This window comes from Anomaloglossus baeobatrachus, chromosome 5, assembly GCF_048569485.1.
Source record: "Anomaloglossus baeobatrachus isolate aAnoBae1 chromosome 5, aAnoBae1.hap1, whole genome shotgun sequence".
In the NCBI taxonomy this organism is placed as follows: Eukaryota; Metazoa; Chordata; class Amphibia; order Anura; family Aromobatidae; genus Anomaloglossus; species Anomaloglossus baeobatrachus.
The window spans coordinates 367,471,231-367,497,606 of record NC_134357.1 but is presented as its reverse complement, the minus strand read 5'-3'; the positions used below and the strand labels follow the sequence as shown (position 1 = coordinate 367,497,606).

The following is a 26,376-nucleotide window of genomic DNA, read 5'->3' as shown; positions in this document are numbered from 1 at the left end:
TATCTCCCTCTCTCCTCCATAGCCGGCTATTGCCATTCTCGCTCTGCACTCGCGGCATACCGGTGTACTGCGAGTGCAGTGCGATTTTTCTCTCTCCCCATAAACTTGAATGGGTGCGAGATAAACCAGGAATGCATTACAGTCGCAGCATGCTGCAATTGTTTTCTCGGTCCGATTAGGGCTGAGAAAATAATCGCTCATTGGTGCTGACACACAGGCGAATATTGGTCCGAGTGGAATGCAATGTTTTATCGCATTCCACTCGCTCCGATTTTCATGCCGTGTGTCTTAGGCCTATTTTACCACCTAGCAAGGTCGTGTCTTGAAACATTTCATATAAATCCATTTTCCACCTATGGCTTCCTCGTCTTAGACCGTGTTTCCTATGTGGGTGATTTCCAGATTGATTCTTAATAAGGGAGCCCATATAGGACTCCTTCATGTGCTCTACGTGGATTTATGGATTAGAGATCTTTCCAGCATGGCAACAACATAACCAGGCGGTCAGTTACTACAAGGACTTTTTCATATATTTTGAGGTCCTTTCACTCCTGGTGTACCCCAAAGAAAGGGTGAAACGCATCGGGATTTGTTGAATACGTCTGGGGAATTTGCTTGGCGTGATAGATTTCCTTTGGAACCTACATGGAGTTATCAATGGCATGGCACTATAATCCTCACAGGATAACACTCTATCCCAAGCCCTACAATAGTCTTCTTCTACTAAGGTACTCTACGTGTATACTTTACACAGCTCTTTTTCTGTTTTGTATCTGTGTTTGCCTGAGATTTTAGCAGATTATTAATAAAGTATTGAGTTTTTAGAGGGTTGTTTTTTGGGTCACATTATTTCCAGACTCTTAGTTTAACTGAAGGACCTATGGAACACTCTAGAAGATAGAAGAATCTTTCTTAATACAGCGACAGACCATTCTAATGTTTCCTAAGGGGGAGGGAGCAGATAAGGCACCCAGCAGCTGTTCCTAAAAATAGTAAGACTTTTGGTTGTGGTCACAAGGGCTGTGCAGTCCCTCATCTACAACAGGAGCTGAACCATCTTCCAGGAGCATTTCACAGCACTACCATGAGGTAAGGACAGATTGAAGCCCAGCGTCATCATTATCATCATCATCATGGGGCAGGGATGAGGGTTATCAGGGCCGGCGTCAGCACCCGGCAAACCCGGGCAAATGCCGGGGCCCTGGAGAGCCGGGGGGGCCCACTCGGCCTCGTCAGTTCTCCTGTCCCTTGGCCGGGGCCCACTCGCCTTTACAGTTCTGCGGTCCCCGGCCGAGTTCCGGGGACCGCAGTCCTCGGCAGCAATCTGCGGCGCCGTCACTTTAAGGCGCGCAGACATCCTCGTTTGAATTTCATCTGTGGGCGGAGCTACCGCCTTCTCAGTCCCACAGATGAAGGAGGCGAGCTTCTGTCCGGCGCTGTGTGGGCCCCCTCTCCACCGTGACCTAATCGGGTAAGTGCCCTCCCCGCCTCCCCATTATAGGCCCCGGTGAGCTGCTTCTACCCCCTGGATGTATGCCCTGGCCCCTGCCAATGCCCCCACCCGCCGATTCCGCGGGTGTGGGCCCCGCCGAGCCGCTGGTGCTGGCCCCGCCGAGCCGCGGGTGCGGGCCCCGCCGAGCCGCGGGTGCGGGCCCCGCCGAGCCGCGGGTGTGGGCCCCGCCGAGCCGCTGGTGCGGGCCCCGCCGAGCCGCGGGTGTGGGCCCTGCCGAGCCGCGGGTGCTGCCAGTGCCGCGGGTGCTGTACCCGCCGAGCCGCGGGTGTGGGCCCTGCCGAGCCGCGGGTGCTGCCAGTGCCGCTGGTGCTGTCCCCGCCAAGCCGCGGGTGTGGGCCCCACAGAGCAGCAGAGTTGTGTGCATTTGTCTGAATGTAGCAGAGTTGTATGTGTTTGTCTGAATGTAGCAGAGTTGTATGTGTTTGTCTGTATGTAGCAGAGTTGTGTGTGTTTGTCTGCATGTAGCAGAGTTGTATGTGTTTGTCTGTATGTAGCAGAGTTGTGTGTGTTTGTCTGTATGTAGCAGAGTTGTATGTGTTTGTCTGTATGTAGCAGAGTTGTATGTGTTTGTATGTAGCAGAGTTGTATGTGTTTGTCTGTATGTAGCAGAGTTGTATGTGTTTGTATCTAGCAGAGTTGTATGTGTTTGTCTGTATGTAGCAGAGTTGTATGTGTTTGTATGTAGCAGAGTTGTGTGTGTTTGTCTGTATGTAGCAGAGTTGTATGTGTTTGTCTGTATGTAGCAGAGTTGTATGTGTTTGTCTGTATGTAGCAGAGTTGTATGTGTTTGTCTGTATGTAGCAGACTTGTATGTGTTTGTCTGTATGTAGCAGAGTTGTATGTGTTTGTCTGTATGTAGCAGAGTTGTATGTGTTTGTATGTAGCAGAGTTGTATGTGTTTGTCTGTATGTAGCAGAGTTGTGTGTGTTTGTCTGTATGTAGCAGAGTTGTATGTGTTTGTCTGTATGTAGCAGAGTTGTATGTGTTTGTATGTAGCACAGTTGTATGTGTTTGTCTGTATGTAGCAGAGTTGTATGTGTTTGTATGTAGCAGAGTTGTATGTGTTTGTCTGTATGTAGCAGAGTTGTGTGTGTTTGTCTGTATGTAGCAGAGTTGTGTGTGTTTGTCTGTATGTAGCAGAGTTGTATGTGTTTCTATGTAGCAGAGTTGTATGTGTTTGTCTGTATGTAGCAGAGTTGTATGTGTTTCTATGTAGCAGAGTTGTATGTGTTTGTCTGTATGTAGCAGAGTTGTGTTTGTCTGAATGTAGCAGAGTTGTGTGCATTTGTCTGAATGTAGCAGAGTTGTATGTGTTTGTATGTAGCAGAGTTGTATGTGTTTGTCTGTATGTAGCAGAGTTGTATGTGTTTGTCTGTATGTAGCAGAGTTGTATGTGTTTGTCTGTATGTAGCAGAGTTGTATGTGTTTGTCTGTATGTAGCAGAGTTGTATGTGTTTGTCTGTATGTAGCAGACTTGTATGTGTTTGTCTGTATGTAGCAGAGTTGTATGTGTTTGTCTGTATGTAGCAGAGTTGTATGTGTTTGTCTGTATGTAGCAGAGTTTGTGTGTGTGTTTGTCTGTATGTAGCAGAGCTGTATGTGTTTGTATGTAGCAGAGTTGTGTGTGTTTGTCTGTATGCAGCAGACTTGTGTGTGTGTGTGTGTGTGTCTGTAAGTGTATATGACTGTATATATTTGTCTGTTTATATGTATTTTTGTGAGTTTGTCTTTAAATATGTATATGTTCGTATCGGTGTCTGTGTGTGGATGGGGCCCACTGGGACTCTTCCGCCCGGGGCCCACAAAAACCTGGAGCCGGCCCTGAGGGTTATGACGTGATGTCCTCGGCAATTACTTTTTTCATCCTGGTCCTGGAATATTTTTGTGTTTGGTTTATGAAAGCTATAATAGATCAGATGAAAATATTATAAAATGGGTTTTGCTTAAAAGTCCCAATGTTTTTCAAAGATAGAATGCTGCGCGAGGCTTAGCTCCTGACCACCTTATCTACATTGGACATGAATACATCGATTCATCATGTATAGTTTGGCAGTAGACACGTTAATGATCTAAATGATCTTACAATAATAATTATTTATTTTACCTTGTGAGAATTATAAAGAAAAGTACATGTAACACAATAGAAAGACATAGAGAAAACATCACTATCATGGGAACTAATAATTTAGAAGTAGCCATTTCGAACATTACAACTGCCAAAGAATATCTGGGGTGACACTTTACGCCTATAGGCCTAAAACACACTTCCGCAAAAAAAACGTACGTGTCTCACGGTCCGTTTTTCGGGTCCGTGTTCCGTTTTTTAGGGGCGTTTCTCCGGTACGTATGGCATCCGTGTGATGGCGTATGTCAGCCGTGTGTGCGTGTGGAATGTCCGTATTGACATAAAATACGTACGTGTGCTGTCCGTGTGCTGTCCGTTTTTAAAGGCCCGCATTCTTACCCAATTAACGTTGTTAATCATTCATCATGAGATCCTGGTGTTGTTGTTTGCCATCAATTGACCTGATAGATTGGTAACAAGTGTTTCAGATTTTGTGATTAAAAACGGACACGGACGATACGTGCTGAACACGGACATACACCGTGTGCAGTCCGTGCAGGCACGGATCCATAGACTAAAGCGGGTCCGTGCCTGCGTGCTGCTGGCCAAAAACGGACATGTCGTCCGTGTAGAAAAGCGCACACACGTACTTACCACACGGACACACGTTCCGTGTGATTTTACGTGTGTGTACCATCTACCATTGAATAACATGTGTCTCCGTGTCTCCGGTACGTGCAAATACGTATCGCACATGTACAAAAAAAACGGATGTGTGTTGCGGGTCATAGTCAGTTTAGACCTACTGCTAAGTAACATGGGAGCGGCAGGATATGCCATAAATGTATAAGTTGTGGGTCCTATTAACAAGATAAGCATCTAAGAACATGACCCTAATGTGTGTTGCCTTCAGTAGAGATGGCTGAAATTCCCATTCATTCATAAGACAATTCTCTCCATTGAAAGCAGCGCACAACATGGCCACGTTCTCAGAACAGATGCAGGTCCCATTGGTAAGATCCATGCTTATTATAGGTTTATAGCATAGTCTGTGGATAGGCCATAAATATACGAGATGGGATTACCCCTTTGAAACTGTCGAGGGCGGAGGAGGGGACGCTGCGCTCTCCCACTGCTCGGGTCCGGCCGCTGCTGCTGCGGCTGCTGCTGCTCGGCGGTGACTTGAGCGGTGGGCCGGATCCCGGGGACTCGAGCGGCGCTCCTCGCCCATGAGTGAAAAGGGTGGGGATTGATTGTGGGGATTTGGTTATTGTCCGTGACGCCACCCACGGTTGTGGTGATATTGGTGACATCACCGCTGCTCTGGACGGGGATCCCGGGAGCGGTGACAGGGAGCAGCTTCGTTGTTAGTTCTCCCCTCTGTGGGTAGGGGGTTGGTTGTCCCGGGGCCCGGTGATGGGGTAGGGAAGGATGCAGGGCCGGCGCCAGCACCCGGCAAACCCGGTCAAATGCCGGGGCCCTGAGCTGCCGGGGGGCCCACTCGCGGTGGCAGGAGTGGCGCACCGCTACTCAGGGGGGCCCGGTGGCCGCGCTGTCACCGCCCCCCGCCGAGGATCGCGCTTTCAATTGCATCGGCATCGCAGGTGCCGATACAATTGAGAGCAATGATGAGGGAGTGAGCGGCGCGCTCTCTTATCATTCTCCCCGCTGTGACTGTCGGCGTTCTTCTGACAGCTCTGCAGCAGAGCTCGGTGACGTCATCACTGCGGGCCTGCTGAGAGGTCAGAGCGAGCAACAGCAATGGACGACACGCCGAGGAGACCGGATCAGTGGGGGAACGAGTAAGCCGCCCCTCTACTGACACTGGGCTCCCCTGACTCACAGGCCGGCCACTACACAGCGGCACTAGTACACATAGGGGCCCGGCAGCCGCTCTGCAGAGCCGGCTACCGGGCCCCTATGTGTAGTGCCGCTGTGTAGTGGCCGACAATGCGACCGTCAGGGGGCCGGCCTGTGAGTCAGGGGAGCCCAGTGTCAATAGAGGGGCCCCTGACCTGGAGAGGCCCACCAACCGTTTCTGAGCTGCAGGAGTGCTCCTGACCTGCACAGAAGACGGAATAATCCATCCTGCAGGACCTGTGATGATGTCACGCCCATGTGACTGTGTGGGAGGAGACACAGGATGCCGGCAGAAAGCAAAGATACTGAATCCTGAAGGAGATTTGGACACATGACTGGTAATAAGAAAAGAGGGGACATGAGGGGAAAGGCCGGGGCTGCAGGGTGAGTGGCATGTGAGGGCTGCAGACTGTGATAGAAGGATGTGAAGGGGTGCAGAATGTTTGAGAGGGGTAAGTTGGGGTACAGGCTGTGTGAGATATGGGGAGCAGGGTGTGTGAGATATGGGGGTGTAGTGTGTGTGATCTGGGGGGTGCAGGCTGTGTGAGATGTGGGGGGTGTAGTGTGTATGATATGGGGGTGCAGGCTGTATGGGGAGCAGGGTGTGTGAGATATGGGGGTGTAGTATGTGTGATCTGGGGGGTGCAGGCTGTATGGGGAGCAGGGTGTGTGAGATATGGGGGTGTAGTGTGTGATATGGGGGTGCAGGCTGTATGGGGAGCAGGGTGTGTGACATATGGGGGTGTAGTGTGTGTGATCTGGAGGGTGCAGGCTGTATGGGGAGCAGGGTGTGTGAGATATGGGGGTGTAGTGTGTGTGTGATATAGGGGTGCAGGCTGTATGGGGAGCAGGGTGTGTGAGATATGGGGGTGTAGTGTGTGTGTGATATGGGGGTGCAGGCTGTATGGGGAGCAGGGTGTGTGAGATATGGGGGCAGGGGAGTAACTACCGCGGTCGCAGGGGTCGGAAGGAGAAGAGAGGTACTTGTTTTTTTATTTTGCTGTCTGCATGACACATGGAGGCCTGGGGGTGCTGGCTGCATGATATATGGAGGTCTATGGGACTACATAATAAACATGAAGGACACGTTATACATGGAATATAGGGGTGCATTATACATGGAGGAGTATGGGGCTGCATAATACAAAATGAAAGACACCTTATACATGGAATATAGGGGTGCATTATACATGGAGGAGTATGGGGCTGCATAATACAATATGATGATTTATGGCGTTACATTATAATACATATAGGACTATGGGGGCTACATTATAATATATGGAGGAATATGGAGGCTACCTTATACATGGACTATGGGTGTGCGTTATAAAACTGGAGGCCTATGTGGTGCAGTATAATATATGGAGGCCTATGTGGTGCAGTATAATATATGGAGAACTATGGGGTGAATTATAATACATGGAGAACTTTGGGGAAATGCATTGTAATACATGGAGAACTATGGGGGTGCATTCTAACATATCAAGGGTTATGTGGGACCCTTTATATTATACGGAAGGCTTTGTGGGGGCCATTATAGTATTTGGAGATCTATATACAAGGGGAGACAAAGATACAAGTATGGGATGGAAATGTTTTGTCCTGAGGGAAAAAGGCTCTTTCCCCCAGCACCCAGCTTTCCCATGCTCTGCTGTACATCTCTCAGCACCCAGCTTTCCCATGCTCTGCTGTACATCTTCTCTCAGCACCCAGCTTTCCCATGCTCTGATATGGGAAAGCTGGGTGCTGAGGGAAAGATGTATAGCAGAGCATGGGGAAGCTGGGTGCTGAGGACAAGATGGATATCAGAACATGGGAAAGCAGGGTACTGATAGAGGGATTTCAGATCATGGCAAACCTGGGTGCTGAGGGTAAGAGCCAAGTGTCAGCGTCATTATCCTGTACCCCAAGTGTCAGTGTCATTATTCCGTACCCTAAGTGTCGGTGTACGTGGAGGGGGGCCCCGGTCCAAATTTTGCACCAGGGCCCATCAAACTCTAGTTACGCCACTGAGTATTAATCACTGTATTCTACATGAGGGTGCCTACTGCTATCTGGCTCTGCACTGTGCTGTATACAGGCTGTGCTATGTTATATAGCACAGCCTGTATATAGCACAGTGCAGAGCCAGATAGCAATAGGCACCCTCATGCAGCATACAGCTTGTATATAGCCTATATACAAGCTGTATGCTACATGAGGGTGCCTATTGCTATCTGGCTCTGCACTGTGCTATATACAGGCTGTGCTATATACAAGCTGTATGCTACATGAGGGTGCCTAATGCTATCTGGCTCTGCACTGTGCTGTCTGGGTCTGCACTGTACTATATAGGTCTGTGTACTACATGAGGATACCTAATGCTATATGGCTCTGTACTGTGCTATATAGGTGCTGTGTACTATATGAGGGTGCCTAATGCTATCTGGCTCTGCACTGTGGTATATAGGGGCTGTATACTACATGAGGGTGCCTAATGCTATCTGGCTCTGCAATGTACTATATAGGGGCTCTGCACTACATGAGGGTGCTTAATGCTATCTGGCTCTGCACTGTGGTATATAGGGGCTATATACTACATGAGGGTGCCTAATGCTATCTGGCTCTGCACTGTGGTATTTAGGGGCTGTATACTACATGAGGGTGCCTAATGCTATATGTGTCTGCATTGTGCTATATGTGGGCTGTATACTACATGAGGGTGCCTATTGCTATCTGGGTCTGCATTGTGCTATAAGTGGGCTATATACTACATGCTATCTAGGTCTGCATTGTTCTATATGGGGGCTGCTTAATGTTATATGGGGGCTGCATAGTGCATATGGGGGCTACATAATACTATATGGAGGACAATGGGGGCTTCATAACACAATATGGGGGCTGCAAACTACTATACCCCCAGAGTTGTATGTCCCCTCCACCCAGGTGCTGTATGCCCCCCAGAGTTGTATGTCCCCTCCACCCAGGTGCTGTATACCCCCCAGAGCTGTATGTTCCCTCCACCCAGGTGCTGTATACCCCCTCAGAGCTGTATACCCCCAGAGCTGCATGTCACCCCCCACCTCACAGCTGTTTGTCCCCCCCCACCTCAGTCACTGCCCTCCTCTAGAGCTGTATGCCCCCCATTGCTGTATACCCCTTTCCTCAGTAATATATATTCCCCCAGTAATGTGTTTGTCCCCAGCCTCTCTTGTGATGTATATACAGCAGTGTTAGTGTGCTCTATGTGCGGCCATGTCTGTTAGACAAGCCGGGAGGTGAGTGAGGCTGTTGCCGGCTTCCCAATATTAGAAATATATATACAGGATAAATATATAAAAATAATGTGTGTGTGTGTGTGTGCTGTATGATGTGTATCTATGTATGTCAGTATATATGACTGTGTCTAGATTTATGTCTATTTATGTGTTTTTGTGAACTTCTCTTTAAATAAGTATGCGAACATATGCCTGTATGTATCTGTGCATGTCTATGTGTAGATGGGGCCCACTGAGACTCTTTCGCCCAGGGCCCACAAAAACCTGGAGCCGGCCCTGGAAGGATGGCAGGCGGGTTACAGGGCCTGGTGAGGTGCAGGGTCGCGGGGGCAGCGCTGTGCCGCACGGCACGGTGGTACTCACTCAACCAATGATGAGGACACAGTTCTCGGTAAAACACACGGCTGGATGGATGGGTCCCACAGACGGCTGCGGTGTTGTTTCTCCCGGCAGGTTGATTGTGACTGCCTTTCCCTGCACCTACGTAGTGTAACGGTTCCAATGGGTTCCCACCGGTAACCCGCTCCCCAGCTTGGATATGGGCTGGAGGAGCCCCTTTTGCCCGCAGGCTCTGGCCCTGGGAACTTTAGCCTTGGCGGTGACTGTGTTTCCCTCTCTCGGTTGGACGGTTGCCTTCTGTTGGGACTTGGCTGCTGGGAAACCCAGGAGGTTCCCTTCGCTAACGGATTTGGCAAATTCACGGCGACTCCTAGCCTTGCCGGGGTCCGTAAGCCCCTGCCGGATGGTGCTGACTTCTTTGTGTACCGGTCCGGTACCGCCGGTCCACGGTCCTTACGGTAAACTCCGATAGGCCACTCCTGCAGACGGTCACCACCGTCTGCCAACCTTGCTGATCCGTCTGGGCCACACACCTGGACCAATTTCAGTCTGCTCAACTGCTACTTCCCTTCCTTCCACTTTCACTTCCAAACTACACACTCACTGCTTTTCCCGCCTCCAGGACTGTGAACTCCTCGGTGGGCGGAGCCAACCGCCTGGCCCACCCCCTGGTGTGATCATCAGCCCCTGGAGGAAGGCAACAAGGGTTTTATGTCTGACTTCGGTGTGCCTGACCGGGAGTGTGGGGTGTGTTGGTGTTGTTCTCTGTGGCCCCTGGCTTGTCCAGGGCGCCACAAAACCACTACCACTGATCTTAGAGACCTCTCTAAAGAAAGCCTTAGCAGGAGGTACACTCTTCAGTTTTTCCTGCATGCAGCTGTATAGATAACACTAAATTAGATTGGAGCTGCATTTGGGCACTACATTCATGTTATATGTTCTGGAGTACATTTTCCTGATGTGTCTCTGCTACAATGAACAGTGCTGTTGACTACACAACCGTTTGCCTCCATAGATTCCTAGATCTGGAGCATGACTGCTATGGGATGTTTTATACATGCCCAAGTGCCTTGTGAACCTTCCAAGTTTTAGGCTAGATTCACACATGGAGGCCAAGAAAGGTGTTGAAAAAACCACATTGGTAACTGTGAAATGTTTTAATTTCATAGTAAGTATAGGTGAAGCACACAACTCAATTATCCATGTGTTCTACCTGTACCTCAAATTCAGCTTGGGGTAAACTATTTGCAGTTTTGCCATTCAATTCTTGGCCATGTAGCAAACTACAACCCCGTATACCCATTAGATTATTATCAGCTGATCCCACAAAGAATAGGAGTCACTATAAATCTAATGTGTCTGGGGCCTACCAATTGTTTTCCATTGGCAGTTGTGAAAACAAGGATCGGGCACATTGAAAGCCAGATGGTATTCTTCAGCCCACTGGTGGGCACAGACAGAAAAGGGCCCCGTGCAAGAACAATATACAGGCCCTTTGCAGCGGAAGAACTCAGCATAATGCACCATTCTTCCTGCTTTGGAGGTGGTAATGGGCCCCTGACCTCTTGGCCCCTGTGCGGCTAGACAGGTTGCACTAATGATATGTCCACCCCTGCTTCTACCATTAAATAAGCCTTGTCTGCCTCTCCACCTTGAAATAAACATGCACATTCTGCTCGACTTTTCAATCTACAAATTGAGTCCAATTTTCTCGCACTTTCAATAAACCACCATAGGTTGTGTTCACAAACTCACATCATCATATACAACGATTAATCCACATCTGAAGGCGAGTCATGGTCATGTCAGGTAGCAGTGATGCCATATTACATCTGTGTACTTTCTTTTTGGATTCCTGATTACGTTTAGATACAAATACAAGTACAAGTACAGTACGTTTACTGATCTCATGTCAAATTAAGGTACGAGTGATTTTTGTAAATTCCTAATATTCTGAGTGGATTTTATTTCAAGGCAACCAGGCAAAGTCCTTTGGTATGACCGGGCAAAGTACGTGTTTCTGGAATTTTGCGTTGAGAACAGCCAGAATGTTAAAGTGGACATAGAAGACCATAAGGTCATTTTCAGGTGGGTAATAGATTAATAATGAAAAATAGCAACAAATGTGAAATTAGTTGTTTCTTTTTTTCAATATATATGTTTATTGAAAATTTTAACCATTAAACAGTAAACAATATGATATATGAATATAGCATTCCCAGCAAAATATAGTAATAATCTTTCATCCAGTACGCAGACTGGGAAAACATAACTTGTAGACACAATAAATCTACAACAACTATTGGGATGATGAAAAGTGCAAGTAAGAGTAAGAACACACGCACAAAAAAAACAAACAAAAAAAACAACAAAACAATAAGCCAAACAAACATAACAGCCATCTCATTTAAAAAAGAAAGAAGTAAAAAAAAAAAAAAAGGGGGGGGTTAGATTTTTCATTTAGTCACTAATGGTCATGTCACACACAACGACAGTGACGACGACGTCGCTGCTAAGTCACCATTTTCTGTGACGTAGCAGCGACCTTGCTAGCGATGTCGCTGTGTGTGACATCCAGCAACGACCTGGCCCCTGCTGTGAGGTTGCCGGTCGCTGCTGAATGTCCTGGACCATTTTTTTGACGTTGCTCTCCCACTGTGAAGCACACATCGCTGTGTGTGACAGTGAGAGAGTGACGAACTGAATGTGCAGGGAGCAGGGAGACGGCTTCTGGCAGCCTGCGGTAAGCTGTAACCAAGGTAAACATCGAGTAACCAAGCGAAGTGCTTTGCTTGGTTACCCGATATTTACCTTGGTTTCTAGCGTCCGCCGCTCTCAGGCTGCCAGTGCCGGCTCCCTGCTCCCTGCATGCGTAGCCAGAGTACACATTGGGTAAATAAGCAAAGGTTTGCTTATTAACCCGATGTGTACTTTGGCTACGAGTGCAGGGAGCCAGCGCTAAGCGGTGTGCGCTGGTAACCAAGGTAAATATCGGGTAACCAGCGAAGCATTTTTCTTGGTTACCCGATATTTACCAAGCGCAGCATTGCTTCCACGTGTCACTGCTGGCTGGGGCTGGTGACTGGTCGCTGGTGAGATCTGCCTGTTTGACAGCTCACCAGCGACCATGTAACGACACAGTAGCGATCCTGAAAAGGTCAGATCGTCGTCGTGATCGCTGCTGCGTCGCTATGTGTGACCCTAGCTTTAGTCACGTTCACAGTTTAGTTACCTATTCGGAGGTCACCTTGGTTATTCTTTAGGTCTTCCATAATGTACCATGCAGTTGAGGTAAAAGGTTGCACTATTTTTTCTTTTTTCTCCTTATTGCAATATTTCACCACAAACTGTTTCCATTTTAGTAGAAATCTACCCGCCTGCGCTTCCTTATTTGTAAGTGCATCTCCCTGCTCAATCTCCATATAATGCTTAAGTTGAGTTATAAGTTCTGAGATAGAAGGGGTGGAGAATGTTATCCAATATTTAAGGATCAACTTTTTGGACAGCAATAAAATAGTGTGCATAAGTCTTGGAATACCTCTACTTATATTACTGTCTATATCAGAGTTTTCCCAGTAATGCAGAAGTGCTGCTTGAGGAGATAGGGGGCGCATTGAGTTCCAAAGTGTTTTTGCCAGATCAGAGATTGACCCCCAGAAAGAAGCAGTGAAATTAGTTTTATTCATCTCCAGTGGATATATAAAAGCAAAAGTGTGCCATAGCTAGAGGACTAAAGAAGTAGCACTTACACTGGGCCCTGGTGGCTGATGTACCATGTTATAGTAATTTATATGGTTCATAATAGGTGCTAAAACTCCTTTCTCTGGTCCATCTTTGGTAAACTCATTGGATATAAAATCTAGTTAATCAGACAGGTGTCAGGTACTTTACTGAACAAGTTGTAGATGGTCAACTAGTACCAAATAGGCATTTGGCCTCATTCAGATGTCCATTTTTCACATATGCGTTCTATCCATGGTAGATCAAGTAACCATTAAATCATTATAATCTTTGGGCTCTTCACAAGTCTTATCTTTTTGCGGACTGTGTGTCTAAAAGAAAAAAAAATATGGAGACACGGATCAAAATCCTCCCAAGTTTATAGGAGCGTAAAAATCATGATGGCACATGGATGGCGTCAGTGTGCAGTCTGTGTGCTGTCCATGATTACCATCATAATCTACATTAGAAGCTTTTTTATTTATTCATCCATATGTGCAAAACATTGCTGTAAAACCTGATCAAACACTGATGAAACTCGGATCCAAAACTGATGACACACGGACCATTTTTTTTTCATATGTGACATCTGACTGAGGCCTTACATGTTTTTTGGCCACAATTTCCATTGAAAGCAATGCTGATCCTCTATAGCAGTAAGCGTAAAGTGAAGAAATACATTGTACATAAAATCTATGAATAACTAGAAGATTTTCTTCTCCCTTTTCTATACAGTTGTCTAAATGAAGATAACATTCAAATATATAATGAGATTGTGGTGTATGACAGAATACAACCAAAGGTAAGGAGGCGCTATGACTAACGAGAGAGTACTAACGCTCTCCTGCGACTAGATTTCAAAGTACGATTTGCATACATTTTTAAAAAATGACTGTATAATCCTTTGTGAAATTTTCCCTACCAAATATTGATTTAAGCCTATGAGTCCATCAGTAGCTATAGTTTGGCTTTCCATTCTTTTTCTTTCCAAGATGATGACATCGGTGGCATGGGGAGTACAGTAACCTAACCCACATGTCTCCTGCCATTCCTGTGCTCTAATCAGGAAACGTATGGTTAAGATGTTCTATTGGGCTCCCGATGCCACCCTGGCCATCATCCTCGAAGGAGGCATGGAAGGTCAAACTGAGTGGAGGAAGCAGCTGGAGCAAACGGAGGGCACAAGGTAGGGTGACTATGTATGAGTAATACTGTACATACTAATTTTTCAATATGGGGAATAGGTTAGCTTTGATAATTTATGCCTTTTGTTTTGTGAAATCAAGTAACAGATCTGCTTGAAGCTTCAAAATAGACTATTAATGCAATACAATTCCTATTTTTAAATTCCACAATATAATCTGTATACATTATTAAATAAATCTCTTATCCCTCATGTGTCCTGTGAAATTACTTTAAAAAACACATAAGCATAGCTTTAATCGAGTATTTAAATATTTGGCAAAGGAGAATGTATTTCTGGTGAAGAAAGGTTGACCTTCAAGGACTTGTGTCTTTTTTCAACCCATATAACTCTGTATGCAGTTATTACATGAGATTCAAATGTACAACAAACAGTGGGATTAAGTGTGTGGGGCTTTCACGATTTTAGGGACCTAGGGGGCCTCCATGATGGCCATTTGGAGATCTTAGGCAGCCTTGAAGAGGCAGAGAGGTGGCCTGTATAAGCATAAGGCTGCTTCTTTGCAGTTTAAGGGAGCCTCTGGTATGACTCATTCTATGATTCTGATCGGTGGAGAGTGCCATGTGTTATATGGTAAGCTCCCATGTGTACCGGTGATAAGGGGTCAAGTGAAATCTGTGTCTGTTTTGCGGTGTTTAGCATTTCACTCGCTGGGGGTCATGGTGGTGTCGGAGTCAGTTCACACTGCTGAGTCTGACAAACAGCCTGGGATCACTTAGTTGTACAGCCTGTCACAGACTTTGGCTGGTTGTGGCTTCACTGCTCTCCAGTTCAGCAGGAGTTATATACTGCTGGCTTGTGATCATCTGCTGGGAGCTCAGGCTAATGATCACCAGCTGCCTTCATCCTTTATTAGGGTCTGGATACTGAGGTTGAGTGCCGGATATAGTTTTGCTCTTTGGTTCCTATGGTTATCCTGCTATGTGGTGATCTACAAGTTGTGGTTTTGCGTGTGTGAGTCCTCCAGTTGTGTAGTTATTTCCTACCCATTTTGCTTTACTCCCCGGTTCACATACTGACCCCCTTCGTGCTTAAGTGCAGCGTGTGTGAGTTTTCATTTACCCTTGTCTGTGCCTATTTGTGGAGTTTTGGTTACTGGGTTTCCGGGCCGCTCCCAGGGTGGGGGAGTGTAGCATCAGGGCTTTGACAGGAGACAGGGTCAGGCTGGGGGCTCGAACCTGGCTACCATCGAGCCTACCTTTGAGATAAGAGACAGCGCAGGGGCCCCAGCCTTAGGGTCAGCCTAGGAGCCCCTGCTACAGCTGTACATACCCTGTGACAGTGTCCCATAGACTTTTTGGCCCAAAGAACTCCACCAACCTTTATTGATTCTGTTTTAAGCAATATAGTGATCTGCTTTTCTTTATTTAGGATTCCAGAGAGAAACGCTCAGACCGGTCAATTACCTGTTTTCTCAGAAAGTGGAAGGAGAAAGTAGCTTGGCCAAGACTAACCAAGGAAAATCACAAGGTGGCATCTGACTGGCAATAATCATGTTTTGGTAATGTAGGGGCACAGTAAGACTCTTCTGAACTATGAGGCTAGGACTACAGTAGTAGTATGAGCACTGCGGTGCAATCATGTCAATGTAAGACCCTTTCCTATTCAGCAGCATATGGAGTAGTACCAGTATGTAGGCTTATTACACGTTCCCTAGCCAAAATTGAATCTTTCCAGTTGGATATTCTGCCATAGATATATAGAAAAAGCTACTAGCATTATTAATGTCTAATGACTGTTTTCTGGTCTTTTGTCTGCAGCCTGCCTGGTTGTCTGTGGACTTTGACAACTGGAGAGACTGGGATACAGAAGAGGAAGGAGAGGTGGCATTAGCAGAACATTACATGGATGTAAGTCATGTAGCACAAAGTGGGATTACATTGTATGAGCTGACGAGGCTCTAATCACACTGGGGCTTATGGTCCATCCTTTCCAATATTCTTGCTGAATTCCAATAATTCAATGGGATCTGTTAGGCTCCATTACTGTACGGATCCATGATCTCATCAAAGATGCCTTAGAAACAGATGCCTCGTCGTCATTGTAATCAATCTTTCACATTAACAATGTAAATCTATTCAATGTATAAAAAAATAATGGTTAATTTTTGTTCTTCAGTTGATCAACAATGTGAAGGACAAGGGAGCACCTCCTAGTATGGACGACTTGGATGATTTGGATGTGAGTGTATCACAGATTACAGAAATAACGTATTACTAGAATGCAAGCGGTGCATTGGAGGTTATTACAGGAGTATATCCAAAGGAGTATTACTAGGATATGTCATGACATTCTGATCAGCAGGAGTCTTATCTGCCCTCAGTAGGATCAACTGTCTATATGGGCATGCAGATAATAGAAAGTTGAAAAAAAACGATACTTTGATATCTGCGATCAGAAGTCTTATGCGGGCTTCACATGGTACAATCTATCGTGTGATTGCACGAGCGATTGTACCCGCCCCCGTTGTTTGTGCGTCACGGGTAATTAGTTGCTCGTGGCGCACAAAGTCGTTAAACCGCCGTCACACGTACTTACCTGCTGAGCGACCTCGCTGTGTGCGGCGAACATCCTCTTCCTGAAGGGGGAAGGACGTTCGGCGTCACAGCGACGTCACACAGAGGCCGGCCAATAGAAGCGGAGGGGCTGAGATGAGCGGGACCTAAACATCCCGCCCACCTCCTTCCTTCCGCATAGCCGGCGGGTGCCGCGGGACGCAGGTAAGCTGTGTTCATCATTCCCGGGGTGTCACACGGAGCGATGTGTGCTACCCTGGATACGATGAACAACCGGCGCCATTAAAAATAAACATTTGTTTAAAAATAAGCGACGAGTACACGACTCACGATTTGTGAGCGATTCTGCGTTGCTCGGAGGTGTCACACAAGACGACGTCGCGAGCAATGCCTTATGTGCATCACGAAAACCGTGACCCCGACGATGCATCGCGCGATAGTTCGTCTTGCGTGACGCCCGCATTATTCCACAGAAATCCATGTTTTTTCTTGTATGTAAATGAGTTGTTAACATCTATGGGCCGGACATAGATCTCCCTAAAAATCTGCTTCCATAGAGTATTTTAAAAGTAAGGGGGCACTACCAGTGTGAGACATGTAATGACTGTCAGGCTTTTTTCTTGATCTTATTGCAGAGCTGTATGTTACTATAAGGCCTAAGCCACACGGCGAAAAAAACGGTGCGAGTGGAGTGCGATAAAACATCACATTCCACTCTGACCAATATTAACCTATGTGTCAGGGCACATGAGCGATTATTTTCTCAGCTCTAATCGGACCGAGAAAACAATCGCAGCATGCTGCGATTGTAATGCAAGACTCTTTCTCTCGCTCCCATTCAAGTCTATGGGGCGAGAGAAAAATCGCACTGCACTCGCGGTACACCGGTTTACCGCGAGTGCAGTGCGAGAATGGCAATAGCCAGCTACGGAGGAGAGAGGGAGATAAATCCCTTCCTCCCCTTCCTCCCCTCCTCAGTGTTGGCCCGCCCCCCGCAGCTGAGGTCCGCTCGCTAGTGATGGGCAGTCCGGCTCTTTTTGGTGATCCGGCTCCGCTCACCAAAAAGAGCCGGATCTTTCAGCTCATTTTCGGCTCCTTATTAAATATGTGTTCACCCCAGGTGATCACATATTTAAGATTATAATAACGCCGCCAAAGCCCCGCCCACCTGCGGCTAAACCCCAGCCACTTACAAGTGACCAATTAGATTGCTGAGTAGGCGGAGTTTAGCCGTAGGTGGGCGGGGTTTTGACGGCGAAAAGAGCCTTTTCGATATTTTAGTGGCTCACACTGGTGATCCGGCTCCTGTCGTTCACAGCAGGGAGACGGATCTTTGTGTTGGATCGTTCGCAACCTACACATCACTACCGCTCGCACAGTGGGACCTCAGTCGCAGGGACACTCGCATGACACTCTGCTCCTGCTGTGCTGCCAGCGTGAGCCGAGTGTCATGCAAGGATCGCACTAGTGCCCCATGTGGCCCCGGCCTAACACAGTACAGTAGAGTCCAAACATTGTTTCCTTTCGAACACATTTGCAGCTGCAGCTGTCTTCTCCCAGTGCTGTCAGTTCTGCTGTACTGCCTTTCCCCCCACACTGGCTTCCTGTGAGAGGGAAGCTGCAGCGCTATGAGAGGACAAATCAATTTGCAGCCTTGTTTGTATTGAGACAAAGCTCCATAATGCTGTACTGCGTCAGTTGTAAATCACACACAGCTCTGCAGTTGGATCAGGAGAGCAGACTGTGAGTCATTACATGTCTCACACAGGTAACATCCCTTTAATTTAAAATAAATTCTAGAGGCAGATTCTCAGGAGATCTGTGTCTGGCCCGTAGATTTGATGGCTCATTTAAGTCGTGGATTTCTCTGGAATAAGAGATTGGCTCACAGATATCATGCTATCATTTTGCTCAACTTTCTTTGACCTGCATGCTCATATAGATGCGTTCTGAGGATTGATAACGTGACTAGAAGCATATGACTATGATATGCCATCATGCAAAAAAAACAACATATGGCACCTTACAGAACACCTTATAGTAAATAGGGATAGTATAGTGTCAGCCTCAGAGCAGCGTCTACAAGCTCCAGAGCAGAAGTATGTAAACGCTGCACTCCTTGCTTAGGAGATCTCTGATAGACTTTTTGAGAAAGGTGAGGATATTAAAGAAGCAATCCAATGAAGATATTTTAAAAATAAATCTGTGTATGTAATGTAGTGTGTATGTGTTAATATACTAACCTACCGCTGTCTTCTCCGGGATCCAGTGCTCCTCTTCTCAGACTCTCTGGGTCATGCAGAGCGCAGTGTGACTTTTAAAATGTAAGCCAATTAAATGACAGAATTAGGCACTATAGACTTAAATTGTTAGGCCAGAGTCACACTTGCGCGTATCTCGTGCGAGTCTCGCATCGCATCACCCGGCTCGGTCTGATGCTCTCCGGACAGGAGAGTCTGAGCTGTATAGAAATACATGCAGGTGATCCACTCCTATCAGGAGAGTGCGGCCGTGCCAGGTGATGCGATTTGAGACTCGCACAAGATACGCGCAAGTGTGACTCCAGCCTTAAAGAGACTCTTGACGACACTGAGAAGAGGAGCAGAACAGCGCTGAATCCCAGAGAAGACAACCATAGGTAAGTATACACACTTAAGGGTGCTTTACACGCTGCGACATCGCTAACGATATATCGTCGGGGTCACGTCATTAGTGACGCACATCTGGCGCTGTTAGCGACATTGCAGCGCGTGACACCAAGGAACGACGATCAATGAGCCCAAAAACGTGAAAAATCGTTGCTCATTGACACGTTGCTCCTTTTCAAAATATCGTTGCTGCTGCAGGTACGATGTTGTTCGTTGTTCCTGCGGCAGCACACATCGCTATGTGTGACACCGCAGGAACGACGAACATCTCCTTACCTGCGTCCACCGGCAATGAGGAAGGAAGGAGGTGGGCGGCATGTTCCGGCCGCTCATCTCCGCCCCTCCTCTGCTATTGTACCGCTGCCATGTGACGTCGCTGTGATGCCGCACAAACCACCCCCTTAGAAAGGAGGCGGATTGCTGGCCAGAGCGATGTCGCAGGGAAGGTAAGTCCGTGTGACGGGTGCTAGCGATGTTGTGCACCACGGGCAGCGATTTGCCCGTGACGCACAACCGACGGGGGCAAGTACACTCGCTAGAGATATCGGTACCGATATCTCAGCGTGTAAAGTACCCTTTAAAAAAACATCTTCATGGGAGTATTTCTTTAATAAGAGATAAATTGCAAAGTTTCTTCTTTTTACAATTAGTTTACAATTTTACAAATTAACGCCTTCCTGCCCCATGAGGTACTATTACGTCATAAAGTGGGTGAGGCTGTATGGATCGGGCTGAGGCGCTGGGCTGACTCCACACAAGTCAGATGCTCGCTGTATTACAAAGATTCACAGCAACAATTAAATGATTAACAACAGCCACTAGATCGGTATCGCTGGTTGAGTCTGTTAGACACAGATACCAGCTATTTAATATATCTGTGGAGGGAACTCACCTCCTGAACCCGCTCCAAATGAGATCACATGCATGATCACCCATCTTTCCCCGCATTAAAAATAAAAGATTTAAAAAAGTAAACGTGTGATATTACTGTGTCTGTTAGTTATCCCAATCAGTAAACACTGTTTTTTTTTAAACATAAAAAAATACAAATTTAGAATCACCCCACTAGAACTGACCTGAAGAATTATGTTGTCAGGTCATTTTTTACAGTATAATGAAAGCTGTAAAGACAAATCCCTATAAATAATTGTGGAATTGTTTTTTTTTTTCCAGTTTCATTGCATTTAGAATTTTATCCTCCCATTTTGTTATACAGTACAGTGGAACCTCGCTTAACGAGTAACCCAGTTAGCGAGTATTTTGCTTAACAAGCAAAGCTTGCTGTAAATTTGTAACTTGGTTTACAAGCAAGCTTTGCTGTACGAGCAAAATACTCACAACACACACTTCCGGTTCTGTATATCCACCGTGCTCTAACCCGCTCTTGCAGTCCACACAAACACACACAAATGCAAACAAACACACACAAATGCAAACAAACACGTGCACACACACACACACATATTATGCTCACCTTACCTTCCGTTCCATCGCCGGCTTCATGGTTCTTGTAGTTCGCCGCTACATGATGTGAATTGGGTAACTATCGCGACGAGGGAGGAACTTCCACTGCCAGCTGCTACTCAAAGGCAGCGCGCTGACCAATCAGAGGCAAGCGGCTCCTGCCTTTGACGTCAACGCTCTGGCAGCGGAAGTTCCTCCCTCGTCGCTATGGTTACCAGATACACATCCTGTAGCAGCGAACTGCAAGATCCAGGATGCCGGCGATGGAACGGAAGGTACAGTGAGCATAATATGTGTGTGTGTGCGTGTTTGTGTGTGTTTGTACATGTGTGGAATGGCACAATAGGGGACCAGGGTGGGACATTTAACAAGTTGTCGAGCAAATTGTCTGCATTGCAATGATTTCCTATGGCAAATCTTGCTTTGCTGAATGAGTAACTTGGTTAACAAGCACAGTCCCAGAACGGATTGTTCTCGTTAACCAAGGTTCCACTGTATATGATAAAATGGATTGTGTCAATTGACTCGTCCTGCAAAATAACAAACCCTCATCCAACTATGTTGACAGAAAGTAAAACCGTTATGACTTTTGAAAGAATGGTAGGAAAATACAGCAGCACAAAAACTAAAATTGTCCGCATTCTTAAGAGGTTAAAAGAACTTGAGAATAACACATTAAATATAATACTACATGAAATACTGATATTACATTTCTTTTACCAGGATGATATATGATGTGAATATGAGCCCATTCCCATCACAGGTAAGGTGCTTATCTTTACTTCAACATACACTAACTGACTATATTGATTCTAAAGAGATATTCCCATCTTGGACATTTAAGTTATATCCACAGAATATCCATTAAATGTCTGACAAACGCGAGTCCCACCTTTGGGAACTGCACCTCTCTCCACAACGTTTAGATTTCTCACTTTCTGCATGAACTCCCTTTTCACACTTTTTCTTAACCACTATCAAATCATTCTCCTTCCCTGCTTCCTTTCTATATTTTTCCCCATTTAATGACTATCCCACCTCCTCTACATTTTCACTTTTTCTTTCCAACCTCCCTCTTCAAGGGCGTTTCTCTCAATTATTACCACCCCTTTACACTTTATAAAGCTTGTAGTTGTTGTAGGTTGCTCATTTGGCTGCTCCACCCTGAGAAAGGCGCTGGGATGGCGCCAAAACTTGAAACCCTACTTGAAACTCCAAGGCTCATCTCCAGGAGCGCAGCGTGCCTAATGTGATTCTCTCCATTCTGGTAAATATCTCCAGAACAGAGCATATATAAACAGAGAGGGATTACGCATATATGGTACTTCCATGGGATTTCTGAAAACAGCATAATGTGATTATAGCTTCCATCCCCACCACTCCACTGAATCTACCTTAACTAAAATTACTAACAATTTTCTTGCCAAAACAAACAGACAATATTCTATTGATGTCTTTCTAGACTTGTCCTCTGCCATCGACATAGTCGACTACTGCTTCTTACTAGAATCCTCTCTTCCCTTAGCATCAAAGACCTTCCCCTCTCCTAGTTTTTCATGTACCTCATTAACTGCACATTTAGCGATTCCCATACTATTTCTTCATCTTCCCTTCTCTCTGTTGGGGTTCCTCAATTCTCGATCCTGGGACCCCTACTCTTTTTTTCCATTTATTCCTTTTGCCTTGGACAACTCAAACACCCATGGCTTCCAGTCTCATCTTTATGCTGATGACTCTCATATCTACCTCTCTAGTCCAGACTTCATTTCTCTGCTGTCCAGAAACAGAGTGTCTATCAGCTATATTCTCCTTCTCATTTAAAATTTAATGTGGTCAAAACCAAACTTATTGTTTTCCTTCATTTCACTCATCCACTACCTGATCTATGACATTCTGCCACCTCCAACTCAAAAATATTTCCATAATTTGTCCTTTCCTTAGCTCTGAATCTACTGGAATATTAGTGCTTGTCCTCATCATCTCCCGCCTCGACTACAGCAACATCCTCCTCTGTGGCCTCCTAACTAACACTCTTGTACCTCTTTAGTACATTCGTCACTCCCAAAATGCATTTTAAATACCCTGAACCATATGTAGAGGATGATGGTACAGTACTAGTATGGTTATTCTAGGGGCTGTTACTACTACAGTGCCTGAGAAAATAACTTTTAATTCATAAGCAAATGAGGGGCCTTCGGTGCACCCTTGGCATGGCCAAAGGTTTGACGCACCATTACGCCTCCTTATTTAAATAAACTTTTGTTTGACAGCGCTTCCCAGAGCAAGCACTTTCTGCATGCTTCTGGCGTGTGTGCAGCCAAGTATGTTCTCCTCCCTGCCTCTTTTCTTCTGACATCCTCACTGCACTTCTGGGTATATCAGTGTAACGAGCAGCGTCAGAAGAAATCAGATAGAAAAGCACATGCTCAGCCACCATCTACATACATTCCAGCAATACTCAGACAGTGCTCACTCTGGGAAGTGAGCACTGTCAATCACAGGATGAAGGGCCTTAATATGTAAATAAGGAGGTGTAACGGTCCCCCAAACTCTTGGAAATGTCTAGCCTCCTAATTTGCATATGAATTGAAAGTTATTTTCTCACTCACTGTACCAGTAACAGCTTGAGTGCTAGTATAGTAGGTATCAGGACCAAGTCCCCAACACTGTATACCACGTTTAAAATGCATTTTGAGGGTGACAGACTCCTTTTAACTCTGCTGCACGATGAAAACATGCCCACTCTCGATACTCCTCCATCTCTCTCTGCAAATCTCTTCATGGTCTTCCAATTTCCCAACAGTCCATGAGCTGTCTCTTCCATACATCTGCATTGTAATTTCCCGATCCGTAACCAAGAGGTCATATACAGTCCTCACGAGACTTCATTCTCTCCTCTTGTTCGTTCCTCACCCAAACGCCTCCTGGACCTTTCCCAGTCATCACCTATCCCCAGGAATTTACTGCCTCCACATGTCAGATTGTATCCTACATTTGGATCCTTCAGATCTAACCTGAAAACCCATCTGAGTAAGGCTATGTGCGCACGTTGCGTACTAGCCCTGCAGATATTTCTGCAGCGATCTGAAGAGCACATGTGCGCTTTAGATCGCTGCAGAAATGTCCGTAGTGAGCGCCGATTCCATGCGCTCTGCCTGCAGCTCCTCCCATAGACAGAGCAGGAGCTGCCGGCAAAGCGCAGGAAAGAAGTGACATGTCACTTCTTTTTGCGCAGCGCTTCGGCAGTAGCCGAAGCGCTGCGCTCTTAGACGCCACGTGCGCACGGCCCCTGCACAATCTCCATAGACTGTGCAGGGGCCGCAGGACGCATGCAGTTACGCTGCGCTACAAAGCGCAGCGTAACTGCATGTTTTTACGCAACGTGCGCACATAGCCTAAAGCTTACAGCTTGCAATGAGCCTGCTGCAACCACACTACCTACCACCTGCTGGAACCACCAACCTACTGTCTCCTTCCCTCATTACCTGTATACTGGAAGACCGCAAGGGTAGGGCCCACTCCACCTCTGTAACAGCACTTTAGTTTGCTCAGTGTAATTTATAATTTGTACCTATATTTTGTATCTAGACCCTTTTCACACGTACAGCACCATGGAATCAGTGGTGCTCTGAAAATACATATTAATAAAAGCTATTTTACTGAGGAAATCATGCATGTACTACATAAATTGAAAATATTTTGGTACTCTCTTTATAATGAAATCAACAATCTCAGGATTTCGAGGGCATGAACGGAAAACCTGAAGACCCTGGTACAACATTTATATGATGCCACCAAATCAGATTCCCACTCTTTAGGGTTTATATGCAATATAAAAATAATGCATATGTCTGTATTTTCAGAGTCCAAGTCCTGACCTAAGTACATGATAATGATTATGATGATGAAGAAAGAAGACAGAAGTTACAGTGTAATTCTTCCTTTTTGTAACATTTTGTGTTTAATAAATGATGTTTTCCAATTGTGTCTCATTTTGAGACTATAACTTCTAATTGCATAGAGTTAATGTCATAAAGGAATGGGGACGGAAAAGAATAGGGGTATTTTGATAAAATAATTCAGGTGGATCAATAAATAGCAGAACTGCCCAGAGAGCAGCTAGGTCTGTTACCAGGGTATATTATTGAGACTTTTAGTCTACAGGTCAGTAGTATTATGAAGTAGAGGTGGAAGGCGGTAATGCAAGACCCACTGACATATGACTTTCTGCACATCGTGTACAATGACAGCCTGTACATCTCAGGTTATCCCCACCTTAGGTGTTTACTCATGTTGGCCAGTATTGGGGTCTGGCTTGCCTCTCCTGGCCCCAAGGTGTCCATAAGTCCTGGCATCTCTTGTAGTCTCTTTCCCAAGAGCAGTGATAATGTCATGTCCACGTGACTCGTATGGGAAGATCCATGCTACGGATTGCAGGAAGTGAACTGCTTTCCTGGCCAGGAAGCAGCAACAGCTGGAGAAAATGGGGCACTGGTGAGAAGTAATCAGGGTACGCCCCTTCTATGTAACATAATCTCTGGAGGCGGAGTTATCTTCCAGGCAGCATCCGCCCCATAGTCTGGAAGAGCTCATTTACATAAAGTGATAAAAGATGATTTATCCACAACAAGCCATCTGATATGAGACATACAGGTATGACTTTTTTCTCAGCATTCTGTAACCTGAATGGCCATATTAATAGGCTAGATAGGTCAAATGTGGAGACAGATTCCCTTTAATGGCCGGGATAGTCTTTACCCGTTCTCGAAAAAGAGAAGAGAGCATTGACAGCATACCTCCCAACTTTTAAAGAAGGAAAAGAGGGACAAAGTTTGCGGCGCGCGTAGCGCGCCGCGGCAAATTTTTAGGCCACGCCCCCTAACCACACCCATTTCACAGTCACGCCCATATCCACTCCCCATCCACACCCATTCAGCACAAACACGCAGGCAGCCGGCGGGCCTCCAGCACGGACACGCAGGCAGCCAGCGGGCCTCCAGCACGGACACGCAGGCAGCCAGCGGGCCTCCAGCACGGACACGCAGGCAGCCAGCGGGCCTCCAGCACGGACACGCAGGCAGCCAGCGGGCCTCCAGCACGGACACGCAGGCAGCCGGCGGGCCTCCAGCACGGACACGCAGGCAGCCGGCGGGCCTCCAGCACGGACACGCAGGCAGCCGGCGGGCCTCCAGCACGGACACGCAGGCAGCCGGCGGGCCTCCAGCACGGACACGCAGGCAGCCGGCGGGCCTCCAGCACGGACACGCAGGCAGCCACAGTGAGGCGGCCGGTCGCCTTCACAGACAGGCGGCCGGCCGCCTTCACAGACAGGCGGCGGGCCGCCCGCACAGAGAGGCGGCCAGCCGCCCGCAGAGAGAGGCGGCCGGCCGCCCGCACAATGAGGCGGCGGGCCGCCCGCACAGACAGGCGGCGGGGGGCGCCCGCACAGACAGGCGGCAGGGGGGCGCCCGCACAGACAGGCGGCAGGGGGGCGCCCGCACAGACAGGCGGCAGGGGGGCGCCCGCACAGACAGGCGGCAGGGGGGCGCCCGCACAGACAGGCGGCAGGGGGGCGCCCGCACAGACAGGCGGCAGGGGGGCGCCCGCACAGACAGGCGGCAGGGGGGCGCCCGCACAGACAGGTGGCAGGGGGCGCCCGCACAGACAGGCGGCAGGGGGGCGCCCGCACAGACAGGCGGCGGGGGGCGCCCGCACAGACAGGCGGCGGGGGGCGCCCGCACAGACAGGCGGCAGGGGGGCGCCCGCACAGACAGGCGGCAGGGGGGC

General features: G+C 47.2%; 1 protein-coding gene across 2 annotated transcripts in view; it reads left to right on the top strand.

The window, feature by feature from the left end:
* The first annotated feature begins 987 nt into the window (after positions 1 to 987).
* Positions 988 to 26,376, top strand: part of LOC142311485 (alanyl-tRNA editing protein Aarsd1-B-like) — a 130,834-nt gene continuing 105,445 nt past the window's right edge. Inside the window, exons 1-8 of one of the 2 annotated variants that reach the window (XM_075349960.1) lie at positions 989 to 1,089; positions 11,012 to 11,125; positions 13,493 to 13,559; positions 15,333 to 15,431; positions 15,722 to 15,811; positions 16,080 to 16,142; positions 21,313 to 21,352; positions 24,453 to 24,571. In XM_075349960.1, coding sequence (XP_075206075.1) covers positions 1,085 to 1,089; positions 11,012 to 11,125; positions 13,493 to 13,559; positions 15,333 to 15,431; positions 15,722 to 15,811; positions 16,080 to 16,142; positions 21,313 to 21,324 — 450 coding nt within the window. In that variant the 5' untranslated portion in view covers positions 989 to 1,084 and the 3' untranslated portion in view covers positions 21,325 to 21,352; positions 24,453 to 24,571. Of the gene's footprint in view, positions 1,090 to 11,011; positions 11,126 to 13,492; positions 13,560 to 15,332; positions 15,432 to 15,721; positions 15,812 to 16,079; positions 16,147 to 21,312; positions 21,353 to 24,452; positions 24,572 to 26,376 lie in introns of those variants that run through there. The other variant, XM_075349961.1, reaches the window with a different exon arrangement.